The sequence below is a fragment of the Dreissena polymorpha genome, chromosome 13 (assembly GCF_020536995.1).
Source record: "Dreissena polymorpha isolate Duluth1 chromosome 13, UMN_Dpol_1.0, whole genome shotgun sequence".
Taxonomy (NCBI): domain Eukaryota; kingdom Metazoa; phylum Mollusca; class Bivalvia; order Myida; family Dreissenidae; genus Dreissena; species Dreissena polymorpha.
Window position 1 is genome coordinate 23,071,423 of NC_068367.1, and position 22,483 is coordinate 23,093,905.

General features: G+C 37.6%; 1 protein-coding gene across 2 annotated transcripts in view; it reads left to right on the forward strand.

Moving 5' to 3' along the window:
- The first annotated feature begins 1,715 nt into the window (after window positions 1-1,715).
- Window positions 1,716-22,483, forward strand: part of LOC127855112 (ATP-binding cassette sub-family F member 2-like) — a 29,555-nt gene continuing 8,787 nt past the window's right edge. Inside the window, exons 1-7 of one of the 2 annotated variants that reach the window (XM_052390484.1) lie at window positions 1,716-1,802; window positions 8,666-8,841; window positions 11,176-11,382; window positions 11,698-11,886; window positions 16,670-16,937; window positions 19,538-19,640; window positions 20,864-20,959. In XM_052390484.1, coding sequence (XP_052246444.1) covers window positions 8,697-8,841; window positions 11,176-11,382; window positions 11,698-11,886; window positions 16,670-16,937; window positions 19,538-19,640; window positions 20,864-20,959 — 1,008 coding nt within the window. In that variant the 5' untranslated portion in view covers window positions 1,716-1,802; window positions 8,666-8,696. Of the gene's footprint in view, window positions 1,803-6,178; window positions 6,307-8,665; window positions 8,842-11,175; window positions 11,383-11,697; window positions 11,887-16,669; window positions 16,938-19,537; window positions 19,641-20,863; window positions 20,960-22,483 lie in introns of those variants that run through there. The other variant, XM_052390483.1, reaches the window with a different exon arrangement.

A 22,483-nucleotide genomic window follows, 5' to 3' on the forward strand; every position in this document is an offset into this window, starting at 1 on the left:
ACACAGCATACGACCACACCAAAATTTAACACCTTTCGATAAAAATATAAATTTGGAAAGTGCACATATAATTCAAATTTCGCCTCAATTTTCATGGGTCTAGTGAAAAAAAATAGGTAGGACTGCTGGAAAACACCCCGGGTATTCACATAATGCGTCTCAGGTCTGGAAGGACCTAATAAACTTCGATACACGCGCACATACACTTACTACTAATTATATATCAGATGAGTTCGAAAATGGGTCCGGTCCATTAAAAAACATAGCTGCAAGAGGGCGTGGCAGTTTTCCTTAAATGGCTTTAATGAAACCGCGTCAACACTCTAGAAGTCAAATTTTAGTTCGAACTTCATTAAACTTGACCAGAACATTTGTTCTCGTGATATCTTGGCAAAATTCGAAAATGGTTTCGGTCTTTTGATTATCATTGCCGCCAGGAGGCAGGGGAGTTTTATGTATATGGCTTAAGTGAATACTTTTTAACACTTTAGCAGTCCCATTTTTGTACAAATTCATTAAGACGATTAGCCATTGGTTTTGAAAATATTAATATACATAAATCAGTTAATGCTATAAGAAAACATTAAATTAAGCTTTTAATTCCTTAGGCTGAAGGAAATAACCACAATGGCACCCATAATTTTTTTATTAGATTTTACAGCTTGGAAGATGTTAAGGGCATTTCCTTTCATCTAACAACAAAATGCATTAAATTATTTTGCTAAAACACGTATTTTTATTAAAAGCATTAACACTTCTTTGTGACCAATATTGTCCTGAAATGTATTTTTCTATTACCATACATGACTTTCAAATAAGCTTTTTTCCGTAAATTCGGTAGCATTCAGCATAATGTTTTAAAAGAGATCAATAATCAGACTTGATATTTAAGTGTTTGAAAAAACTGAACTACAGTAGGGGTTGCTATAACTAAAGTCTCACATGCGGAGATGAGTTTTTAGTTCATTTATGTCACGGTACCGAACTTAAGCTGTATACGTATTGATTGGTTATTAGCTGTATAAGTGGCCGGGTAAGCACACTCGGTAGAACACTGGCCTTGATAGCGGACGGTTCCGGGTTTGAGTCTCGAGCTGACTGCAGCCTTTTCAACACCCGGCGACAATGGCGCCCAACGTGGGGCCGTGTCATTTGCAGTTCTCCATATAATTAGAATTCGAGGATAAATTACAACTTGGCAGGTGAGAATTTCACAGAACCGAACTTAAGCAGATTCGTTAATAATCTTTGTTTGTGGCCTAGGCAATCAGTAGGGGACTTGCCTTGATATCTCGATGGCCCGAGTTCGAGCCCCGGACTGGCTGCACACGTTTAATATTTTAATGATTTGCTCAATAACATATTTTTACGTTCATATAAATGATATGTTCCATGATAATATGTAGACTTTTGTACGCACATTTTACAGAGATCAAATAAACGCCCGTAAATTATGTAGCGCCTATATAAATTCGTTTCAATGTTTGGATAAAAAGTTAGATATTTTGCTCAATGTTATTTGCACAAAATGTTCGACCTGTGTAATTTTCAAAACACATATGCGTCAAACGCAATCCTACCCAACTGCGGAAACAAACAACAACATAACATTGTTTCAATAATTTGAACTAGTCAAGTTTGACTGAAGCGACGTATAATGTAGATGAAGTTGTGTCGATACAGCAGTGAAAAGAATATCAGATGTAATGTAACCTAAAAAAACCAGTCTGTAGAATTTAACAACTGCGTCATTTCCGGGAAAATTCTTAATTTAGAATCAACACATGTTCCCGCTAGAGACAGTGAGTAAAGAAGTCATTTCACAAAATTGTTCAATATTTTATTGTTAATTCAACCTCTATTTTCTTTTAAAGTTATTCCAAGATAAAGGTTCAAAGAATTAGAATATTATCCCATTCATAAGTCGTTCACATTTCATATAATTTGTAGCTTAAAACTCAGATTATTTTTATTTTTATTGCGATTTTATTGCAAATGATCGCACTTCGCCAAAATACTAATAAAAATGAATGACACATTTCTCTACATCGATCCGTATCATGTTAATAGAATTCGAAATCTCTTTTACTTTAGCTAAATGTGATTATAGAGGTGTGTCAGAGATCTTGTTTAAAAACAGTAAATGTTAATTTCATCTGTGATTCTGGCCCAAACTGCATATGATTCTTAATACAGTCTAACCAATCTACATCTGAAGGCTTTCCTCAAAGCCTATAAGCACACAGGATTGTGGACTCTGACTTATTCTGCCTTTGACATAAAAGCTGGGAGTGAGGTTACGCCTTTAGGGCTCCCCCTGGCCCAAAAATGTCTGAAGCCAACATTTTAGCCAAAAGGATTTTTTTTGTAGCCAAATTTTAGAATATGTAGCCAAAGTTTAAGCAAAGCATTGGGAACCGCATGTTGTAAGTCTAGGCTACAGGGGTGTAAAAGAAGAAACTACAAAACAAAGCTTTAATATGTTTATTACTATAATCATCCTTTTTGCATAACAAAAAACAAACAGTTTACAACAAACCATTTATAGATGTACATACATCATAACTCAAGCACATGTCATAAAATAAGCACATGATAATATACATTACATGAGCACACAATATCTTGAACATTCATTTAAGCAACTCACTTTAATTAATATTAAAGGGGCCTTTTCACAGATTTTGGCATATTTTAAAGTTTGTCATTAAATGCTTTATATTGATAAATGTAAACATTGGATCTTTAAAGCTCCAGTAAAAAATCAAGAATAAAATTTAAAAAAAGGAAAAAAAAGTAGCCGGTACCAGGGCTCGAACCAGTAACTCCCGGCGTCCTGGAGTTAGTCTGAAGTAAAAACGCATTAGCCCTTTCGGCTATTCTGCCGGGTATACACAGTTTAAGTATTTTATACCTTTTATAAGCAATCTTCGTAGTTTCGTAAATTTAAACGACAACAACAGAACTCTCCAAATTATTCAATCGTTTTGCGTTGCAACGCTTAATAATTTTTAGGTTTTCAAATCATCAAAAGATACATGTAATGGCAATATTGGACTATGGTAAATGTTCATTAATACTGTTTCCTCACAAATATCATAACTAAAACGAAAATTTGCGAATCTGAAACAACTTTTTTCCATTTTGTCAATTTACCAAACCGTGAAAAAGATTCCTTTAATACATTTACCTTGCTATGTCTCCATTTAAGTTGTATGCTGTTGCAGTAAACTGTACAGAATGACATACAAAATAAAGCAATATATGCATATGAATCTGATTATACACAGATCCACTAACATATAAATGAAACCATGTTTGTCTTATCCCATTTTCGCTAATTTGATCGTTATTTGCAATTTTTGCCGAGAGTCACAATTTATTTGCTGTGTTGTCCGCCATCTGATTAAAATGATAAGGGACAGGTGCGCATAGCAACGTAAACTCGTATAATATGTCCGCCTTATACACGATTCACATTTTGTTTAATTAGAAAACATCACAGTAATCATGCCAAAGTGGTGTTGAAACTAACAAAACCAATTTTTCTTTGCCCCTTTGCCTTACAATCCTTGGGAAAGGTTTGATCTTCTTAATATTGGAATTTTCAAAACAGCATCTATGTATACTATAAGATGAACTTACAGTACACTCCACGCGTTTTCCCCAAAAAACGCGCTCCCTCCGCGGGTTTTTACTGCTAGCGAGTGTTCACGCGGCGATGGAAGAGCGAGGTGAACTCGATAAAACGCTCGGCGTTACGCCGCGTTCACTAATTCCCGCGGCGTGTATTACTTTAGGCTAGTTGGTAAATGCAGACACTTTCCGTTCTTATCAGTGATCGCCGCGTTAGCAGTGTGCTACTGGGCATGCCAAAAAATAAAAACATTGTTATAATAAATTGTTTAAATACTGTAGTACATGTATAAAAATGATAATTGTATCGAAAATTAATACGTATAAAAATTATGTTTTTTAATTCACAGGTACGTGTACAATATGAATTAGTCCAGGGGTTTTTATCTGATTTTGGGGAAAGGGCCTGGCTTTTTTGAGGGGAAAAAAAATTGCGCGAAACGTCGAATTTTGGGGGAAAAAATGTGCGAAAAGCTGGATTTTGGGGAAAATAAGCAAAGTCTAAAATAATCAATTTAACATATTCTACTGTTTTTAAAACAAATTCAAGGCGACAGATAATTTAATTATGCAAGATTTTTCTAGTTTTTACAGTGGATCAGGTTAACTTATATATTTAAAGGTAAAAAAAAAAAAAATTTTTTTTTTTTTTTAGGGGAAAATGAAATCTAGGGGAAAATTTACCAGCTGAGGGGAAAAAAAATCCGAGGGGAAAGGGCCGATTTTCGGCGGGTCCCAAAGAAGGAAAAAAACCCTGTAGTCTAATATAATACATTTGACAAATTAATATTTAAATCATAACACATATGACACAAGAATAAATGTTCCGTAAAATTTCCAAATGAGAATAATAATTAGTAATCCGAAACACACTACGATATTTAATTGTAAACATGACGTTTACAAATGCTTCCAATATACAGTCATCATGTATATTTCCAGACAAAAGCGTGCGAAAATTATGCTGCAATGTACAAGGTCAAGGTACAATGTATACTCCTGCAAAGCGTGCGTGTACAAGGTCAAGGTACAATGTATACTCCTGCAAAGCGTGCGTGTATTGATTTTTTTTAGGGATGGCAAAATTATTCAAATAATCAAATATTCGATTGAATGGTCAGCATTCGAATAATAAAAATGATATTCGCATATTCGCATTTTTTTTCAAAACGTAATTTCACCAAAATTTAATGACCTGCGAACCGCTTACTAAAAAGGAACCGAAATCACTTGGGAGTAACATGTTTGACGTGACGTTCTTTGTGTCAAACTGATAACGCGGCCCGTATCAGTGTTGATTGCGCAATGCAATATACACGCTCTAAGAAAGGCACCGACTGTTGTTTGCCAATGGGATGCCAATTAACGGTTTCAATTGACTGGCGAATAATAATTAAGTTTTGTGATCACAGTATGTACAGCCATTAAAATATGTGAATTACTCAAATCGCGCAATGCAATATAGAACAGAACAGAACAAAAAAGTTAATTTTTGACTTAAGCATGTGAAGCTCATCGTCATTAACATACATATAAATAACAGCATGCGTTGAAGTACACACAAAAACACACATCATTTTAAAGAATAAATAATCTAAATAAAAACGAAATTAACATATTTCGTGAACATATTTCGTGAGAATGGTACATGGATGGGTTTAATACACAGTTGTCACACAATGTTATGCATATAGGTTTATAGGTATATTTACATCTCGTGTCTGAGATTTGTGATGAAGGTTATCGCTTGAACAGTTTCCAAAATTCACGAGGTGATTTCCGTCTCATATTATTCATTCGCTTGCTTTGGTCACTGTTATATTTTAATTTCGTTTTCCTACATGCATACTTGTAATCCTTCTTCATAGAAACCATTTGTTCTCGCGTACGTTCATTTTTATTTAGATTGTACTCGTATAAAGCTCTTGTAAGCTGAGATTGTTTGTTTTTACACTCTTCATTAAACTTTTTTTGTTTATTTTTATCAGAATATAAAAATCGGTTATTTTCAGATTTTATAATGCGCTTAAAATATTCCCCCCCCCCCCCCCCCCCCCCCCCCCCCCTTTAAATTTAAATATTTTGAGAATTCTCCCACTAAAATATCAGGGTCTGCGTTTGAATCAATTCGCGATAATAAAGTTTGTTCCAGATTCTGTACATCGCACAATACATCACTATACTTACTATAAGAAAGGGTCCGAATTGTTGTTTGTCAATTAGGTACCAAATAAGGGCTTCACTTTACTTGCGGATAATAATTTAGTTTTTGTGATCACAGTTTGAACAGACATTTAAATATGTGAATTACTCAAAAGTAACAGATGATATAAATTAAACAATCATCAAGGAATCATAATTCAAATCTGAAAATGCCAACAGCCCTTCTGCAGTATGGAATACTTTACACGGTCTGTGGATAAAAAGACCGCAACGTGTAATGTGTGTAAACTTAGTGTTACATATGCGCGGTCTGCTACAAATGTGTGGAATCATTAAAAAATAAAATTCTATGACACTATGTTTTTCATTCTATTTGTGCCCGATCACAGTATCGGTCATAGTATTAGTCGACAACGATACAATTATTCGATAGCAACATGAATAAACAGCCTCGTGTTTAGCAAAAGGATGTAACTTACAAACCAATGGAAATTAACACATAACAAGGTAAAATCAATCCAGCCGTTTTTTGCGAATATTCGAATATTCGATTGAATGAATTTGCGAACATTCGAATACCGATATTGGTATTCGATGCCATCCCTAATTTTTTTATACACACTTTGTAGCGCAGAGAACATTGTTGATTTCGGTTAAAAGTTTCTTTGGTATTTATTAACGAAATTATATCGCGGATAAGTTGAAATTTCCTCTAAAATAATTTAAAATCAAACACGCCGAATCTTTATTGTTATGGTATTTTAGTAGAGTAATTATTTTAACACTAATTGTACTGTAAACTGATTACAGGAGACATCTGGGCGGAACTGCATTTTAAGTGTTTGACGTTATGAAAACACGCAAAGCTTGTCTACTGACCCAGTGCTCCAGCTAGGCCTAAATCGAAGGGCGCCGCGCCCTGCCCTCCCGAACCTCCGCCCTGCCCCCCTGAAACTCCGCCCTGCCCCCTCCCCCCCTCCCTCAAAAAAAAATATTTATTTTTTATTTTTTGTACATATTATAATTCATAAATCTCTTATTACATTGTAATTAGTTTAATCCTCATTGTAGACATTATATTTCAATGGTTTAATAATAATGGGAAAAAAACAATTATTTATAACATATAAATTAACATGCAATAGGAAGCATTCCAGAAACACCCGCGCGCTCGAACGTGCCCTTTTCACAAAATACTGCGCGTCGAAAGTGCCCTTTTGACAAAATACTGCGCGTCGAAAGTGCCCTTTTGACAAAGAGCCCCCCTGCCCTTTTAAAATCCTAGCTGGAGCACTGTGTAGACTGCTGTCTGCAGTGTTTTGACAAAAGGGATTAACATGTGTGAATGTCTCTCCGCCGATTTGGTCCATAATTACTGGTAAACATTGTTTAGAATGTCGACGCAACAAGAATACAACTGTGAATATTAAATGCAATTATCAACTCAATAGTTACCACCTTTTAGCAATCAATGGAATAACCTACAAACAAAGAGAAAATCAATGCATTAGCGAGCAGAGAATTGACTTTGTTCCGACAATTAAAACCATTCCTTATGCATTCATTGAACGTGTTTACTTGAGTAATTTATGCCTTAAGACAGGAAGCGGCTTTTCTTTGATTACGTCAAACTGTCAATTCACACAGATTTGCGAGATTTTTAGGGTCCTTGGTCATTTGTATACATGTTCAGTATAGAAAATCACCGGCTAACATGAAAACTTTGGATTAAATCAAAATAAAAACAATGTTGCAAACTGTGTTTATATTAATTGGTAAGTATTAGTTAAAAGACAACGTTTTGTGTGTCGTAAATCAACGAGTTTTCTTTACAACAACAACTACTTCTACAACCACGTCGGGATCGATCTATCTTGGTTGTTTTTTTTAATTGTAAATATTAAACTACATGTATGTACTTGTAATAAATGTAATTTTATTTGAAAATCAGGAAGTCAAACAAAATTAAATTGATCGTTATCTCGTAAAACGCGGAGTTTCACCCGCGTTGCCAACGCCGAGGGCCGCCGCGTCGGCTTATCAGTTTTGCAGATCGTTAACCGTCGCGTCCAAAATCATGCAAACGCCGCATATAGCGGGATTTTCTTAATCTCCCTCCAGGTCGAAACCCGCGGAGTATGGAGGGAAATTGGGGAAAACGCGTGGAGTGTACTGTATATCATAGTTTGCAGTGGTGTAATGGATATGTGTCTGCCTAGCGATCCGGAGGTCACGCATGGGGTCTATCCCCACTTTAGGAGCGTTCTTGAGATTTCCCCCAAAGACATCAAATACTCAACGGGTTCTAGTTCCTGGAAACTGACCCCAGAGCGTTTCAAATAAGTCTTAGGCTCTCTATGCAATTTAGCTAAAATCAATAGGTTTAATGGATAAGATGAACTTAGGTTTAAGAAACACCTAAAATAAAAAAATCCTAAAGACCATTTAAGAGAATTAAAATTTTGATAGTATGGCTGCACCATGTGCAAATTGTTTTCTAAAAATCATATTAAGATCACTTAAATAACTTATTTTGCTTTGCCGCTGCCCTGTGTCTAATAGGGTTGTAATCATTCATGAAAGCAAAACATCACTCCAACATTTTGGCAAACTTAATGTTTGTAAATGCCATGGTACTTATGTCTGGCATCTATGTGCATTTAACTATTTGACCCCGTACATTTAATGATTTTGTGTGAGTTTTTTTATCAAATCTGATTTGTGAACATGCAGAATTTTATCTTTTACCAACATGAATGAAAGCTAAGTTTCATGTATCACTTGATGTTCACATAACTGAAATTGGTGATACATGTATACATGTAATGCATTGTAAATTAAGATGCTATTATAAATACTCTTGTAGAGAATATTGCAATAAACAACCACAAGAAACAATGCCGTCAGATGCTAAAAAGAAGCGAGAGCAGAAAAAGAAAGAGGCGGCAAAGAAAGGCAAGAAGCCACAGGCTGCAACAAATGGAGATGTAACCAATGGGGCAGAAAATGTCGAAGATGCAAATGGAGAAGAGGAAAATGAAGGCATGTTTCTTGGCGGCTTTTATATAAGTTAATTTTCAGACTTGGAAGTTATACGTGTTATCAAGTTAGCCCAAAGATCGAGTCATTCATCAGGCCTTTTCCTAACGTATTAACGAGGGTGTTAAACGAACCAATTCCCTAACGAAAATTGATTAACAAATTCCCAATTTTGGAAACAAATTTTCAAAAATATATAGATTTTTTTAATGAAGTGTCTAATGATAATTGTATCTTGATTTCAGTTACAGCATAAATATAAAGTATGTACATGTATCAGGTATAATTTATTGTCCCCTACCGGTTTCACCGGAGGGGACTCAGGGATTGCGCTCTGTCTGTCAGACAGTGTGTCAGTTGGTCGGTCAGTCACACTTTTCTGGATCCTGGGATAACTTTAAAGTTTCTGAATATTTTTTCATGAAACTTTAAACATGGATAGATTGCAATATGGACATTATTCACGTCATTTCATTTTGTTCCTATGTCAAAAATTCTGGTTGCTATGGCAACAAATAGACTAGAAATACTGCTGAATATTTTCTGGATCCTGCGATAACTTTATAAGTTATTCATATTTTTACAGGAACCTTGAAACATGGATAGATGGCAATATGGACATTATGCACGACATTTCATTTTGTTCATACATCAAAAATTCTGGTTGCAATGGCAATTTAAAAATAATAAATCTGATAATGGTGGAATTTCTGACAATGGTGGAGCCGGTAGGGGACATATTGTCTGGCAATAGTCTTGTTGTATTTTCTTTTAATTTGAATTATTATTAAGAGCAACATTAAGTAAGTATTTCCCAAATCAGTTTACTTAAAATCAAAAAAATTCTCAATCCCGAAATTGCATTTTTTCCCAAAGGGGTCAGGAAAAGGCCTGTTCATCTAGTTAATCAATAAATGTTAAAATTTCAGTTGCTCTTAATAGTAAATGGTCGGCAAATGGTACTAGCAAATTTCAACCATTTAAATGCTTTCCCACACCACCATTGGCAAAAGGATATGTAGATGTTTCTATAACAAATGATATCAATTCTTAATTGTTGTTAACTGCCACCTTGTGATGATATGCTGCTTCTTACACGGGTGACATGTGGTTGCCAAGTGTAACTGTCATGTTGCCATGGCAACACATTTGGAGACGATTTGTGCAGCGGGCCATCTGAAGGTGCAGTGCAGTAAGAAATATTTAGCCAAAGAGTTGGAATATGAACTTAAGCTAAACGTTTCACAGCAAGGCCACATACAAATGTATCTCAGCGATTTTCCTCCTTCTTTATAAAGTACAGGTAAACGGTACTTTCCCAATCGAGCGAAAATTCTCAAATTCCCAATCGGCATCTGAAAAAATCCCAATCGGTGTCCGAATTTTTTCACAAAACGATAGAAAGTTTCGTAACAAAACCCAACTTTCGGCGAGCGAACAAAGAAAATCGTATAGTTGTGTGTAACCACGCGCTCGATTAATATCGGGTTTTATTATTCAGCGCATTCAATCAAAAGAGTCGTTACTGTTTGCGGTTCTTTTGTCAGGCAGCCAGCTTACTGTTTGACGTCGGTTTGAAACCTTATCGTAGTTTGAAATGCCCTCCAGCACTGCCTCTGTGGAAAGGTTGTTCAGTCTAATGAACAATCTTTGCACGACCAATCGGAACCGTCTATCACAGGACACATTGACAGCTCTAATGATGCTGTGCAGAGAGGGATGCCAGCAACTGAGTGATGATCAAACATCAAAGATTGTTGAAATTTTCAAAAAAATGAAAGAATGAGACATTGCTTTATAAGAGATTAAAACAACTAGTAATTGATTTTGTGTCTTCTATATAATATTTTGTTATTTATATCAACTTTATTACTTTAAGTAATGGTCATTAAGGCATGCCTGCAAATGATTATTTTAATGGGTATGTTCAATTAAGTTTGAACTGTATGATGTATTCAATAAGACCCAAACTTCACGACGCGATTATCCCAATTTAAGGATTTCACGACTCGATTTTTCCCAATTTTGAGGTTTTCACGACTCAATTTTTCCCAATTGGACCGGTACGGGTACTTTTCCCAATTAGACAAGGAAAATCGCTGTATCTTCCCCTTGATGCAAAAAGGTACCATGTGACATTGTAATTAGAAGGCACCTTTTTGCACCAATGGGGTGAGATTCACCAAATAATTACTATAAATTTAATAATATGTAAAGTATGTTATAAATATTACACTTGCTAATTGGATAATGTTTTTATGAGTTTACTGCTAAAGTGACATATTAACTTAATTGAATTCATAACTGACCACGTGTCATTTGCTTTTTGTTCACAAGTGAATGGTTTGGCAGACCAGATAGATGAGTTGACCCTGGCAGCCAAACACAGGTCAGTAGCGGGTGTTCTCGCCTCCCATCCAGAGTCTCGAGACGTCCACTTGGACCGCATGACAATCCGTTTCCATGGCGCTGAATTGCTGGTTGACAGCAGACTAGAGCTTAACTGTGGTCGAAGATATGGGCTTATTGGGCTCAATGGATGTGGTAAGTCAAGCTGAACCAGAGCTATGTTTCTTCCTTTAGCAAGGGGTTTCTTCTAAAATTTGTATAAAACGGTGCAGTTTTACCCAAAGTGCAAGTTTACAATTGAAAATTTCTTCGCCTTTCTCAGTTTTATTTATTTCTAAACGCACAAAGACGATAGAAGGCAAGGCCCTTTCTGCAAACAACCCTGGAATAGTTGTCGAAGATAAGGCCTGATTGAACTGAATGGATATGGTAAATGATATATATAAACTTAATAACCAAAATACTGTGCCCATTTAATTGTTGCGTACATCAGCAGCTATCCACTTGCAGGCAAGTCCACATTGCTGGCTGCGCTGGCCCATAAAGAGTTGCCCATTCCCGACCACATTGACACGTTCCTGCTACGTCGAGAGATGCCGCCCAGTGACAAGACAGCCCTGGAGTGTGTGATGGAGGTAGATACAGAACGCATTAGACTGGAGAGGGAGGCAGAGGTGCTGGGTTCCAAGGATGATCACGGTATGAAACAGGGGCTTTATAAGATCAACTATCAGGGATTTTAGTTGAAGTAGGATCTTGCTTTTTGACACAAGCAGTTTGAAATATGACTTCTTTAAATGAATTGCCTTGCATCAGTATGATTCAAATATATTGTATTATATAACTCTATAATCTATTACAAATCCTAAGCACTAGGGATTTAAAAAAGGGTAATGAAAATCCAAATCTTATGCTTGGTTTCTTAGAAATCACAAAACATTGATGCACATCAAACATAAACATCATGGCATGAATGTAAAATAAAAACAAGAGCATTTTAAGAAAAAACAAATCGAACTTTACTGTCTTTCAGTGGTTGAATGTATTTTGTTCTTCAAAAAACACCATGGCAAAAATGTCAGAAGTGTTGATATTGAAGAGAAAAATTCGGTTAGAGAAAATTTAGAATTGCATGGATCTTGCACATCTTGCTTTTAAACTAAAAGCACATGTCTGAATAATGATATGAGCCATGCTCTGGGGAAATGGGGCTGACTGCATGTGAATAAAGAGTTGTCCCTGACTGCATGTGAGTAAAGAGTTGTCCCTGACTACATGTGAGTAAAGAGTTGTCTAGGTTGGCGCTAAGGAAAAAAACTTAGTCGCCAAATCTACGGGTGTCTGCCCCCCCACCCCCCCCCCCCCCCCCCGCCCCCCCCCCCCTTGTTAAACAGTTTTTGGTACATGTGGTATTTAGGTTTGAAACCACTAAAACAGCCCGCCCGTCTCGGTAGCAATTGTTCGACATTTAATGAAATCCAAACATTACTTTTGTTCATTTTGTTTTTGTTTTTGAAGAAATGCGCAGGAAATTACTAAGTCAGCATGAGACGGTCATAGCATGTCAAAAACCGTGAGACTCACGACGAAACCATGAGACTTGACAGGTATAGATGTTTCCGATTCTGCATTCACGTCTGCACTTTTTTAGACGTCCTCCGATCGCGAACCTAACATTTGGTCATTTCCTGAGTTTACATTATTCTGTCCGCTTTCTTTTCTAAAGAATTGTGTTAATTTCTGTTGCTTCGACTTTCCATTTTTGCTCGCAGGATCCATTTTTCCCAGAATCTGCAACCCAATTTGTAATCGGTCTTTCAAGTCGCATAGCGACCGTAAAGGGAAGTAACTCTTATCTACTTTTATAGCCAATCAAAATCGTTGTGTCTTGGGAAATTAGTTTATAGTGGCTATGTCAATGCCATAACTCCGCCCATCTGATTAAAATTACAATTCCGTACTGGTCGATTCGGTAACGTTGAATCATAACATCTATAGCATAGGTCATTACACGGCACGCTTTAGTGATTCAGTCATCACGTAAATCGCCAAGTAACCCAAATGTTCAAAAAGTCTGGTCGCAGTGTAAAGCGTGACCAATTATGACATTAGCCATGTGGATTATCGACCTAGGCGGTCGTCATTATCCCCGGGGGCCTTTCCGGTAAGGGTGTTATCTGTGTAAGCTTAGCGATGTTTCTGGCGATTTTTACGGCCTGAAAACAGGCATTTAGACTGTGCATTTGTAAAGTATAGGGTCTATTTTTTTCCAATCGCCAATTTCATAAAAATCTTATTTTTAATCGCCAGCTAAGAATTGTAATCGCCAATAGCGATTTCGGCGATCGGTAACGCTAACGTAGTTTGTCCCTGACTGCAGGTGAGTAAAGAGTTGTCCCTGACTGCATGTGAGTAAAGAGTTGTCCCTGACTGCATGTGAGTCAAGAGTTGTCCCTGACTGCATGTGAGTAAAGAGTTGTCCCTGACTGCATGTGAGTAAAGAGTTGTCCCTGACTGCATGTGAGTAAAGAGTTGTCCCTGATTGCATGTGAGTAAAGAGTTGTCCCTGACTGCATGTGAGTAAAGAGTTGTCCCTGACTGCATGTGAGTAAAGAGTTGTCCCTGACTGCATGTTAGTAAAGAGTTGTCCCTGACTGCATGTGAGTAAAGAGTTGTCCCTGACTGCATGTTAGTAAAGAGTTGTCCCTGACTGCATGTGAGTAAAGAGTTGTCCCTGACTGCATGTGAGTAAAGAGTTGTCCCTGATTGCATGTGAGTAAAGAGTTGTCCCTGACTGCATGTGAGTAAAGAGTTGTCCCTGACTGCATGTGAGTAAAGAGTTGTCCCTGACTGCAGGTGAGTAAAGAGTTGTCCCTGACTGCATGTGAGTAAAGAGTTGTCCCTGACTGCATGTGAGTAAAGAGTTGTCCCTGACTGCATGTGAGTAAAGAGTTGTCCCTGATTGCATGTGAGTAAAGAGTTGTCCCTGACTGCATGTTAGTAAAGAGTTGTCCCTGACTGCATGTGAGTAAAGAGTTGTCCCTGACTGCATGTGAGTAAAGAGTTGTCCCTGATTGCATGTGAGTAAAGAGTTGCCCCTGACTGCATGTGAGTAAAGAGTTGTCCCTGACTGCAGGTGAGTAAAGAGTTGTCCCTGACTGCATGTGAGTAAAGAGTTGTCCCTGACTGCAGGTGAGTAAAGAGTTGTCCCTGACTGCATGTGAGTAAAGAGTTGTCCCTGACTGCATGTGAGTAAAGAGTTGTCCCTGACTGCATGTGAGTAAAGAGTTGTCCCTGACTGCATGTGAGTAAAGAGTTGTCCCTGACTGCATGTGAGTAAAGAGTTGTCCCTGACTTGATGGGATTAAAGAGTTGTCCCTGACTGCATGTTAGTAAAGAGTTGTCCCTGACTGCATGTGAGTAAAGAGTTGTCCCTGACTGCATGGGAGTAAAGAGTTGTCCCTGACTGCATGTGAGTAAAGAGTTGTCCCTGACTGCATGGGAGTAAAGAGTTGTCCCTGACTGCATGTTAGTAAAGAGTTGTCCCTGACTGCATGTGAGTCAAGAGTTGTCCCTGACTGCATGTGAGTAAAGAGTTGTCCCTGACTGCATGTGAGTAAAGAGTTGTCCCTGTGCATGTGAGTAAAGAGTTGTCCCTGACTGCATGGGAGTAAAGAGTTGTCCCTGACAGCATGTGAGTAAAGAGTTGTCCCTGACTGCATGTGAGTAAAGAGTTGTCCATGACTGCATGTGAGTAAAGAGTTGTCCCTGACTGCATGTGAGTAGAGTTGTCCCTGACTGCATGTGAGTAAAGAGTTGTCCCTGGCTGCATGTGAGTAAAGAGTTGTCCATGACTGCATGTGAGTAAAGAGTTGTCACTGACTGCATATGAGTAAAGAGTTGTCCCTGACTGCATGTGAGTAAAGAGTTGTCCCTGACTGCATGTGAGTAAAGAGTTGTCCCTGACTGCATGTGAGTAAAGAGTTGTCCCTGACTGCATGTGAGTAAAGAGTTGTCCCTGACTGCATGTGAGTAAAGAGTTGTCCCTGACTGCATGTGAGTAAAGAGTTGTCCCTGACTGCATGTGAGTAAAGAGTTGTCCCTGATTGCATGGGAGTAAAGAGTTGTCCCTGACTGCATGTGAGTAGAGTTGTCCCTGACTGCATGTGAGTAAAGAGTTGTCCCTGACTGCATGTGAGTAAAGAGTTGTCCCTGATTGCATGTGAGTAAAGAGTTGTCCCTGACTGCATGTTAGTAAAGAGTTGTCCCTGACTGCATGTGAGTAAAGAGTTGTCCCTGACTGCATGTGAGTAAAGAGTTGTCCCTGACTGCATGTGAGTAAAGAGTTGTCCCTGACTGCATGTGAGTAAAGAGTTGTCCCTGACTGCATGTGAGTAAAGAGTTGTCCCTGACTGCATGTGAGTAAAGAGTTGTCCCTGATTGCATGGGAGTAAGAGTTGTCCCTGACTGCATGTGAGTAGAGTTGTCCCTGACTGCATGTGAGTAAAGAGTTGTCCCTGATTGCATGTGAGTAAAGAGTTGTCCCTGACTGCATGTTAGTAAAGAGTTGTCCCTGACTGCATGTGAGTAAAGAGTTGTCCCTGACAGCATGTGAGTAAAGAGTTGTCCCTGACTGCATGGGAGTAAAGAGTTGTCCCTGACTGCATGTGAGTAAAGAGTTGTCCCTGACTGCATGTGAGTAAAGAGTTGTCCCTGACTGCATGGGAGTAAAGAGTTGTCCCTGACTGCATGTGAGTAAAGAGTTGTCCCTGACTGCATGTGAGTAAAGAGTTGTCCCTGACTGCATGTGAGTAAAGAGTTGTCCCTGACTGCATGGGAGTAAAGAGTTGTCCCTGACTGCATGGGAGTAAAGAGTTGTCCCTGACTGCATGTGAGTAAAGAGTTGTCCCTGACTGCATGGGAGTAAAGAGTTGTCCCTGACTGCATGTGAGTAAAGAGTTGTCCCTGACTGCATGTGAGTAGAGTTGTCCCTGACTGCATGTGAGTAGAGTTGTCCCTGACTGCAGGTGAGTAGAGTTGTCCCTGATTAGCTTAGCCTGTGCAGTGTGCACAGGCTAATCAGGGACGACACTTTCTGCTTTTTTTTCACTTAAATGAAGTTTTTTCTTAGAAAAATCCAGTAAAGGCAGAAAGTGTCATCCCTGATGCACATGCATTAAGCCCCATTTTCCCAGAGCTCGTGTAAATTTGAATCACATGCAGACCTGCAGGATTTAATGTAGATCTTGCTTTTATACTTAAACAAACTTAATTTTGATATTATATGTCAATTTGGATCAAGAAATTGTTTCAATCACATGGAGACCTGCAGGATTCAATGCACATCTTGCTTTTAAACTTAAACAAGCTTGATTTTGATATTGATATGCCAAGTTGGATCGAGAAATTGTTTCAATCACATGGAGCCCAACAGTATTAAGTTGATCCATATACATATATCTGTATACATATATCTGTGCAGAATCTCATGACCGCCTCATGGACGTATACGAGCGTCTAGAGGAGATGGACTCAGTGCAGGCAGAGCGACGAGCGGCCTACATACTCAACGGTCTCGGCTTCACACGCAAGATGCAGGGTACGGCCGTGAAACACTTCTCGGGAGGCTGGCGCATGAGGATCGCGTTGGCCAGGGCGCTGTTTATCAAGCCTGCCCTGCTACTGCTGGACGAGCCTACCAACCACCTTGACCTGAACGCCTGCGTGTGGCTGGAAGATGAGCTCAAGACGTATGTACACTAGCCTCGTTCTAGAAAAACTGGGCACGATACATGCGCATTAAGTGTTGTCCCAGGGATGACTCTGTCCGCTTTTATGGAATTCTTTCTTTAAGGGCAGTCTCTTCTTAACAAAAATCCATTATAGGAAAGTATTATCTCAGATTTTGGGAGGACACTAAATGCAGATGTTTTAAGTCCAGTTTTCCCAGAACGCCTATCATAGCAGATATGAGATGTTAGTTAAATGCTAAATTGGAATTGCACTTTGTGATTATAATCATGCATATCATAGTTTATGCTCAAAAGAGAGATTTTAATATATTTGAATCACAATGCATTTATGTTTGTCCATAAAAACAAACTTGTCAGGAAAAATACACATACTCCTTTTAATGTACAACATTTAAACTTTCATGCATTTTCCTTGTAATAGGAAGTGCCTTATAAAACTGCGCTTTGTTTGAGCATTTTTCATAATCCTTTTTAGCTCAACTATTATATATGAAATATATATAGTGGAGCTATCCTACTCACCTCGGCGTCGGGGTGAGAGTGATCGTGAAAGTGTAAATGTTAAGTTTGCGTACCACCCCAAATATTTCCTATATCCCTTGACATATTGCTTTAATATTTTGCATTCTTCTTCACCAACATGACCCCAACCTATAAACAAGAGCAGACAACTGTATCAAGCATTTTGTAAGATTTATGGCCCTTTTTTTCACTTAGAATATGCATATTATTGATAAATCTATGTTAAAGTTTGCGTACCACCTCAAATATTTTCAATGTTCCTTGACATATTGCTTTCATATTTTGCAAACTTCTTTATCAACATGACCCCAATCTATAAACAAGAGCAGACAACTGTATCATGCATTTTGTAAGAATTGTGACCCTTTTTTGTCTTAGTAACTGAATATTTTGTTAAATTTTGTGTTTAGATCCACTTGACTTCTAAAGTATCAAAGCTATTGCTTTCAAACTTCAAATATTTTCATACTATCATGAGGGTACTGTACCTGGCAAGTTCAATTTGACCTTGACCTTTGAATGGCCTTGACTCTCAAGGTCAAAATAATAAATTTTAGTTACATTGCCATAATTTCTTTATTTATGATCAGATTTTATTAATACTTTGACAAAACAACACTTACCTGAATACCACAATGGATTCCACCCAAACAATACCCCATGCCCCAACCCAGAATCCCTGCCCCCTCCCCCCCCCCCCCAAAAAAAAAATAAATAAAATAAAAAATAAAATAATAAAAATATTTTTTTTTTCCTTTTTTTATTTTTGAAAGATCGTCTAATAAATGACCACACCCCACATTATACCCTCCCTTAATTTTGAAAAACCGTCGTAACTTCCCACCCAAGCTATTGCTATCAAACTTGAAATAAAATCTTATTAGTTTGTTTTATGTATTTACAAATGTTCAATAGATTGTGGAAATATTCCTGAACTATTACCTTGACCTTATTGAATAATTTGAACAATTTCCCCATGATGGCTTACGTTATACTGTCAAGCACTCGAATAGTCTAGCTCACTGTCCTCTGACCGCTCTTGTTTTGTAAAAAGTTATGCCCAATATAGAATTCCTGTTGCATGAATATTACAATGTCCTACACAATAGAAGACATTTTAGACTCAATGATGTCTTTCTACGGTCAGTAGAGTCAGTGCGCAGAAGGCCATCAATTATTTGCTTTCATTCAGAAAATCTAAACATAATAGAAGCCTCATTCTGGGAAAACTGGGCTTAATGCATGTGCTGAAAATGTGCAGTCCACACAGGCTAATCTGGGAAGACTCTTTCTGCCTAGACTGCATTTTTATGCTCCCCCCCCCAAAAAAAAATTTGGGGGAGCATATAGTCGCCGCTTCGTCTGTCCGTCCGTGCACAATTTTTGTCCGGGCAATTTCTCAGCAATAAATGACCGGAATTCAATGAAACTTTATGGGAAGCTTCACTACCAAGAGGAGATGTGCATATTATCAGCCTGTTCTGGTCGGATGATTTAAATTTTCACAGAGTTATGGCCATTTGAAATTTTCCATTAACTGTACATATAGTGCAATTCTTCTCCGGGCTATTTCTCAGCAACTAATGACTGGAATTCTATGAAAATTTAAGGGAAGCTTCACTACCAAGAGGAGATGTGCATATTAACAACCGGTTCTCATCGGATGATTTTTGATAGAGTAATGGCCGTTTGAAATTTTCCATTGTACATATAGCGCAATTCTTGTCTGGGCTATTTCTCAGCAACTAATGACTGGAATTCAATGAAACTTTATGGGAAGCTTCACTACCAAGAGGAGATGTGCATTTTATCAGCGGGTTCAGGTCGAATGATTTTTCACAGAGGGCCCTTTGAAATTTTCTCTAAAAAAATTCTTGTCCCCCCAACTACTGTGTCCTCAAGACGTTTCTTTTTATCTAAATATATAGTGCAATATTGTGACAAAAAAAACTTTGGGGACCATCACACGTCTCAGACGGTTTCTTGTTTCTGAATGTGTGTCATATTATATAGCAATTGTTTCAAATTATTTAAAAAAATCTCTAGAGACATTATGTGTTGTTTGTTCATTTCAGCTACAAGAGGATTCTTGTGGTAATCTCTCACTCCCAAGATTTCCTCAATGGTGTCTGCACCAACATCATCCACATGAACAAGAAACTACTCAAAGTCTATGGTGTAAGTTCTACAGGGGTAGTTAAGGGAGGTTATCATGGAGAACAATAGATAGTATTTCTTCTATGAATATCAAATACACAGTTTTTATGTCCCCCACTATAGTAGTGGGGGACATATTGTTTTTGCCCTGTCTGTTGGTCTGTCTGTCTGTCTGTTTGCGCCAACTTTAACATTTTGCAATAACTTTTGCTATATTGAAGATAGCAACTTCATATTTGGCATGCATGTGTATCTCATGAAGCTGCACATTTTGAGTGGTGAAAGGTCAAGGTCATCCTTCAAGGTCAGAGGTCAAATATATGTGGCCAAAATCGCTCATTTTATGAATACTTTTGCAATATTGAAGATAGCAACTTGATATTTGGCATGCATGTGTATCTCATGGAGCTGCACATTTTGAGTGGTAAAAGGTCAAGGTCAAGGTCATCCTTCAAGGTCAGAGGTCAATTATATGTGGCCAAAATCGCTCATTTTATGAATACTTTTGCAATATTGAAGATAGCAACTTGATATTTGGCATGCATGTGCATCTCATGGAGCTGCTCATTTTGAGTGGTGAAAGGTCAAGGTCATCCTTCAAGGTCAGAGGTCAAATATATGTGGCCCAAATCGCTTATTTTATGAATACTTTTGCAATATTGAAGATAGCAACTTGATATTTGGCATGCATGTGTATCTCATGGAGCTGCACATTTTGAGTGGTGAAAGGTCAAGGTCAAGGTCATCCTTCACAAGGTCAAGGTCATCTTACAATGTCAAACATCATATAGGGGGACATTGGTGTTTCACAAACACATCTTGTTAATTTAGACTTTCTTTGCCAAAGTTACTGAAATAGCTGTAAGGTTTAGAATCAATTTTGCTACAATCATATTTTCTAAATTTGCTTTATTTTAACTCCAGAATAAATAGAGATTTATCTTTTATTATCTACCATATTTTTGGCTAATTGGAAGATATAAGGATGTCCATTATGTCCATAGTCCACAAGTGCTTGCATGTAGTGCGCGTGCTTATGTTTCCTTAAATGATTTCTCCTAGTTAACCTCTTGACAGATTTTTAAGAAACTTCACAGGAATTATCCTTGGGTGACAGTAAAAGTTTTTCAAGTCATTTTTGTCCATTGCATATGTAGGTCTCCAGTGCTAAAAACAGAATTTTAAAAATAAATAGGTTTATAAAGTTGAATAAACACTGAATGCTATTTGTTCATGCATTCCAGGGTAACTATGACAGCTACATTCAGACTCGCTGGGAGTTGGAGGAGAATCAGATGAAGAAGTATCGTTGGGAACAGGACCAGATAGCTCACATGAAGGTAGGATCACAAGTGCCCTTTCTAAAAGGTTCACTCCAAAATAACAATTAATACTCCTCTTTTGTTACTGATTTGTCCAGTGGTGTGATTTTCTCTGCAGATCTTCGGATTTCTGCGGATCTGGTTGTCCGGTCATTGTTGCGATTTGGGTAAATTCATAAAAAAATGGAGGGGGTAGGACCTAATCGCGGGTGATTTCATAAGCTGCCCGAAAAATCTGCTGCCAGCAAAACCAATCTGCATATTACACTGGTAGATTTTGCCTAAGCATGTTTTTAAACGAGCGATGTAATTGGCTGTTGATTCCCAATCTTCCAATTAAAATCGGTTTTTTAAAATGTGTTTCTTATTTTATTGCTGATTTGTTTGCAAATGGCGCCTTTTTGAAGCGAAAATGAAGATTATTGAACATACGAACGAATCTCACAAAATCTTGGAGATTGAAAAATTATTGAAAAACAAATTTTAAAGGGAAATGGGATAAAAAACAGTGGTTATAAATGAGAAAGTGATACCACTTTCTGAATGGGTACGGAAGATCAACTGGCTTGGTACATGTAAGTTTTAAGTCATTTGCCATGTGAAAAATCTTGAACAGCGGATCATCCCCTGGTAAATTTTCGTTACTTGAACAATGTAACCTTGTTGACCTTATTTCAAATTTAAAGACATTGAGCTTTAACACCAGAGAAGCAGTATAAAAGGGCCATAAACTCACAAAATGTCTTCTTTTCAGTTGTGCACTAGTGTGTAAACACCAGAAAACAAAAATGATTATTTTCAAAATATTTAAGTTTGTATTTAATATTTTCCGATGAAATTTGGCATACATATACTTAAGTATACAAACAATATGTATGTGTAATTTGGTGGTTGTAAGCAGGGCTCAACATTAACCAAAAACCAACTTGCCTTGCCGGGCAAGTACTTAGAAAATCTACTTGCCCTGAACGTAAAGCCGCTTGCCCAAAACATGAAATATCACATTTACTGTAAACCTCATATTTCTTAATAAAGATTAAAATGATACACCACAAGACCTTTTTTATTTTTGAACATTTAACAAAATGATTACTGCAATTAAAGTGTAATGAAAGTCTAAATTAAATGCTCTTTGTTCTTTTTTGCACTTGCCCAGACGGACAACTAGATTATAAAATAACTTGCCCGGACCCAACTTTCACTTGCCAGGGGCAATAGGACAACAGTTAATGTTGAGCCCTGTGTAAGCTATATAGTTATTGACTTACAGAAAAAAGTTTTTTGTTGTCTGTTTGAAAATCAAATTTCCCTGTAAATGCTAAGCACCGCCCACCTGAAAGGTTATGAACTTCTCTCAGCCAATAGCTAGCGGATGACTCAAATCAAGTTAACATGTAAATACAGATTCAACACTATACTTAATTGCTGTCTGCTCAAACACGTGTTTCTGTTTATAAACACTCTAATGTTATCAGCAAATCACTGGCAGATAAACCCAGCACATAAGTTAATGTAGGTTAACATGTCACCACCGCAAAATCA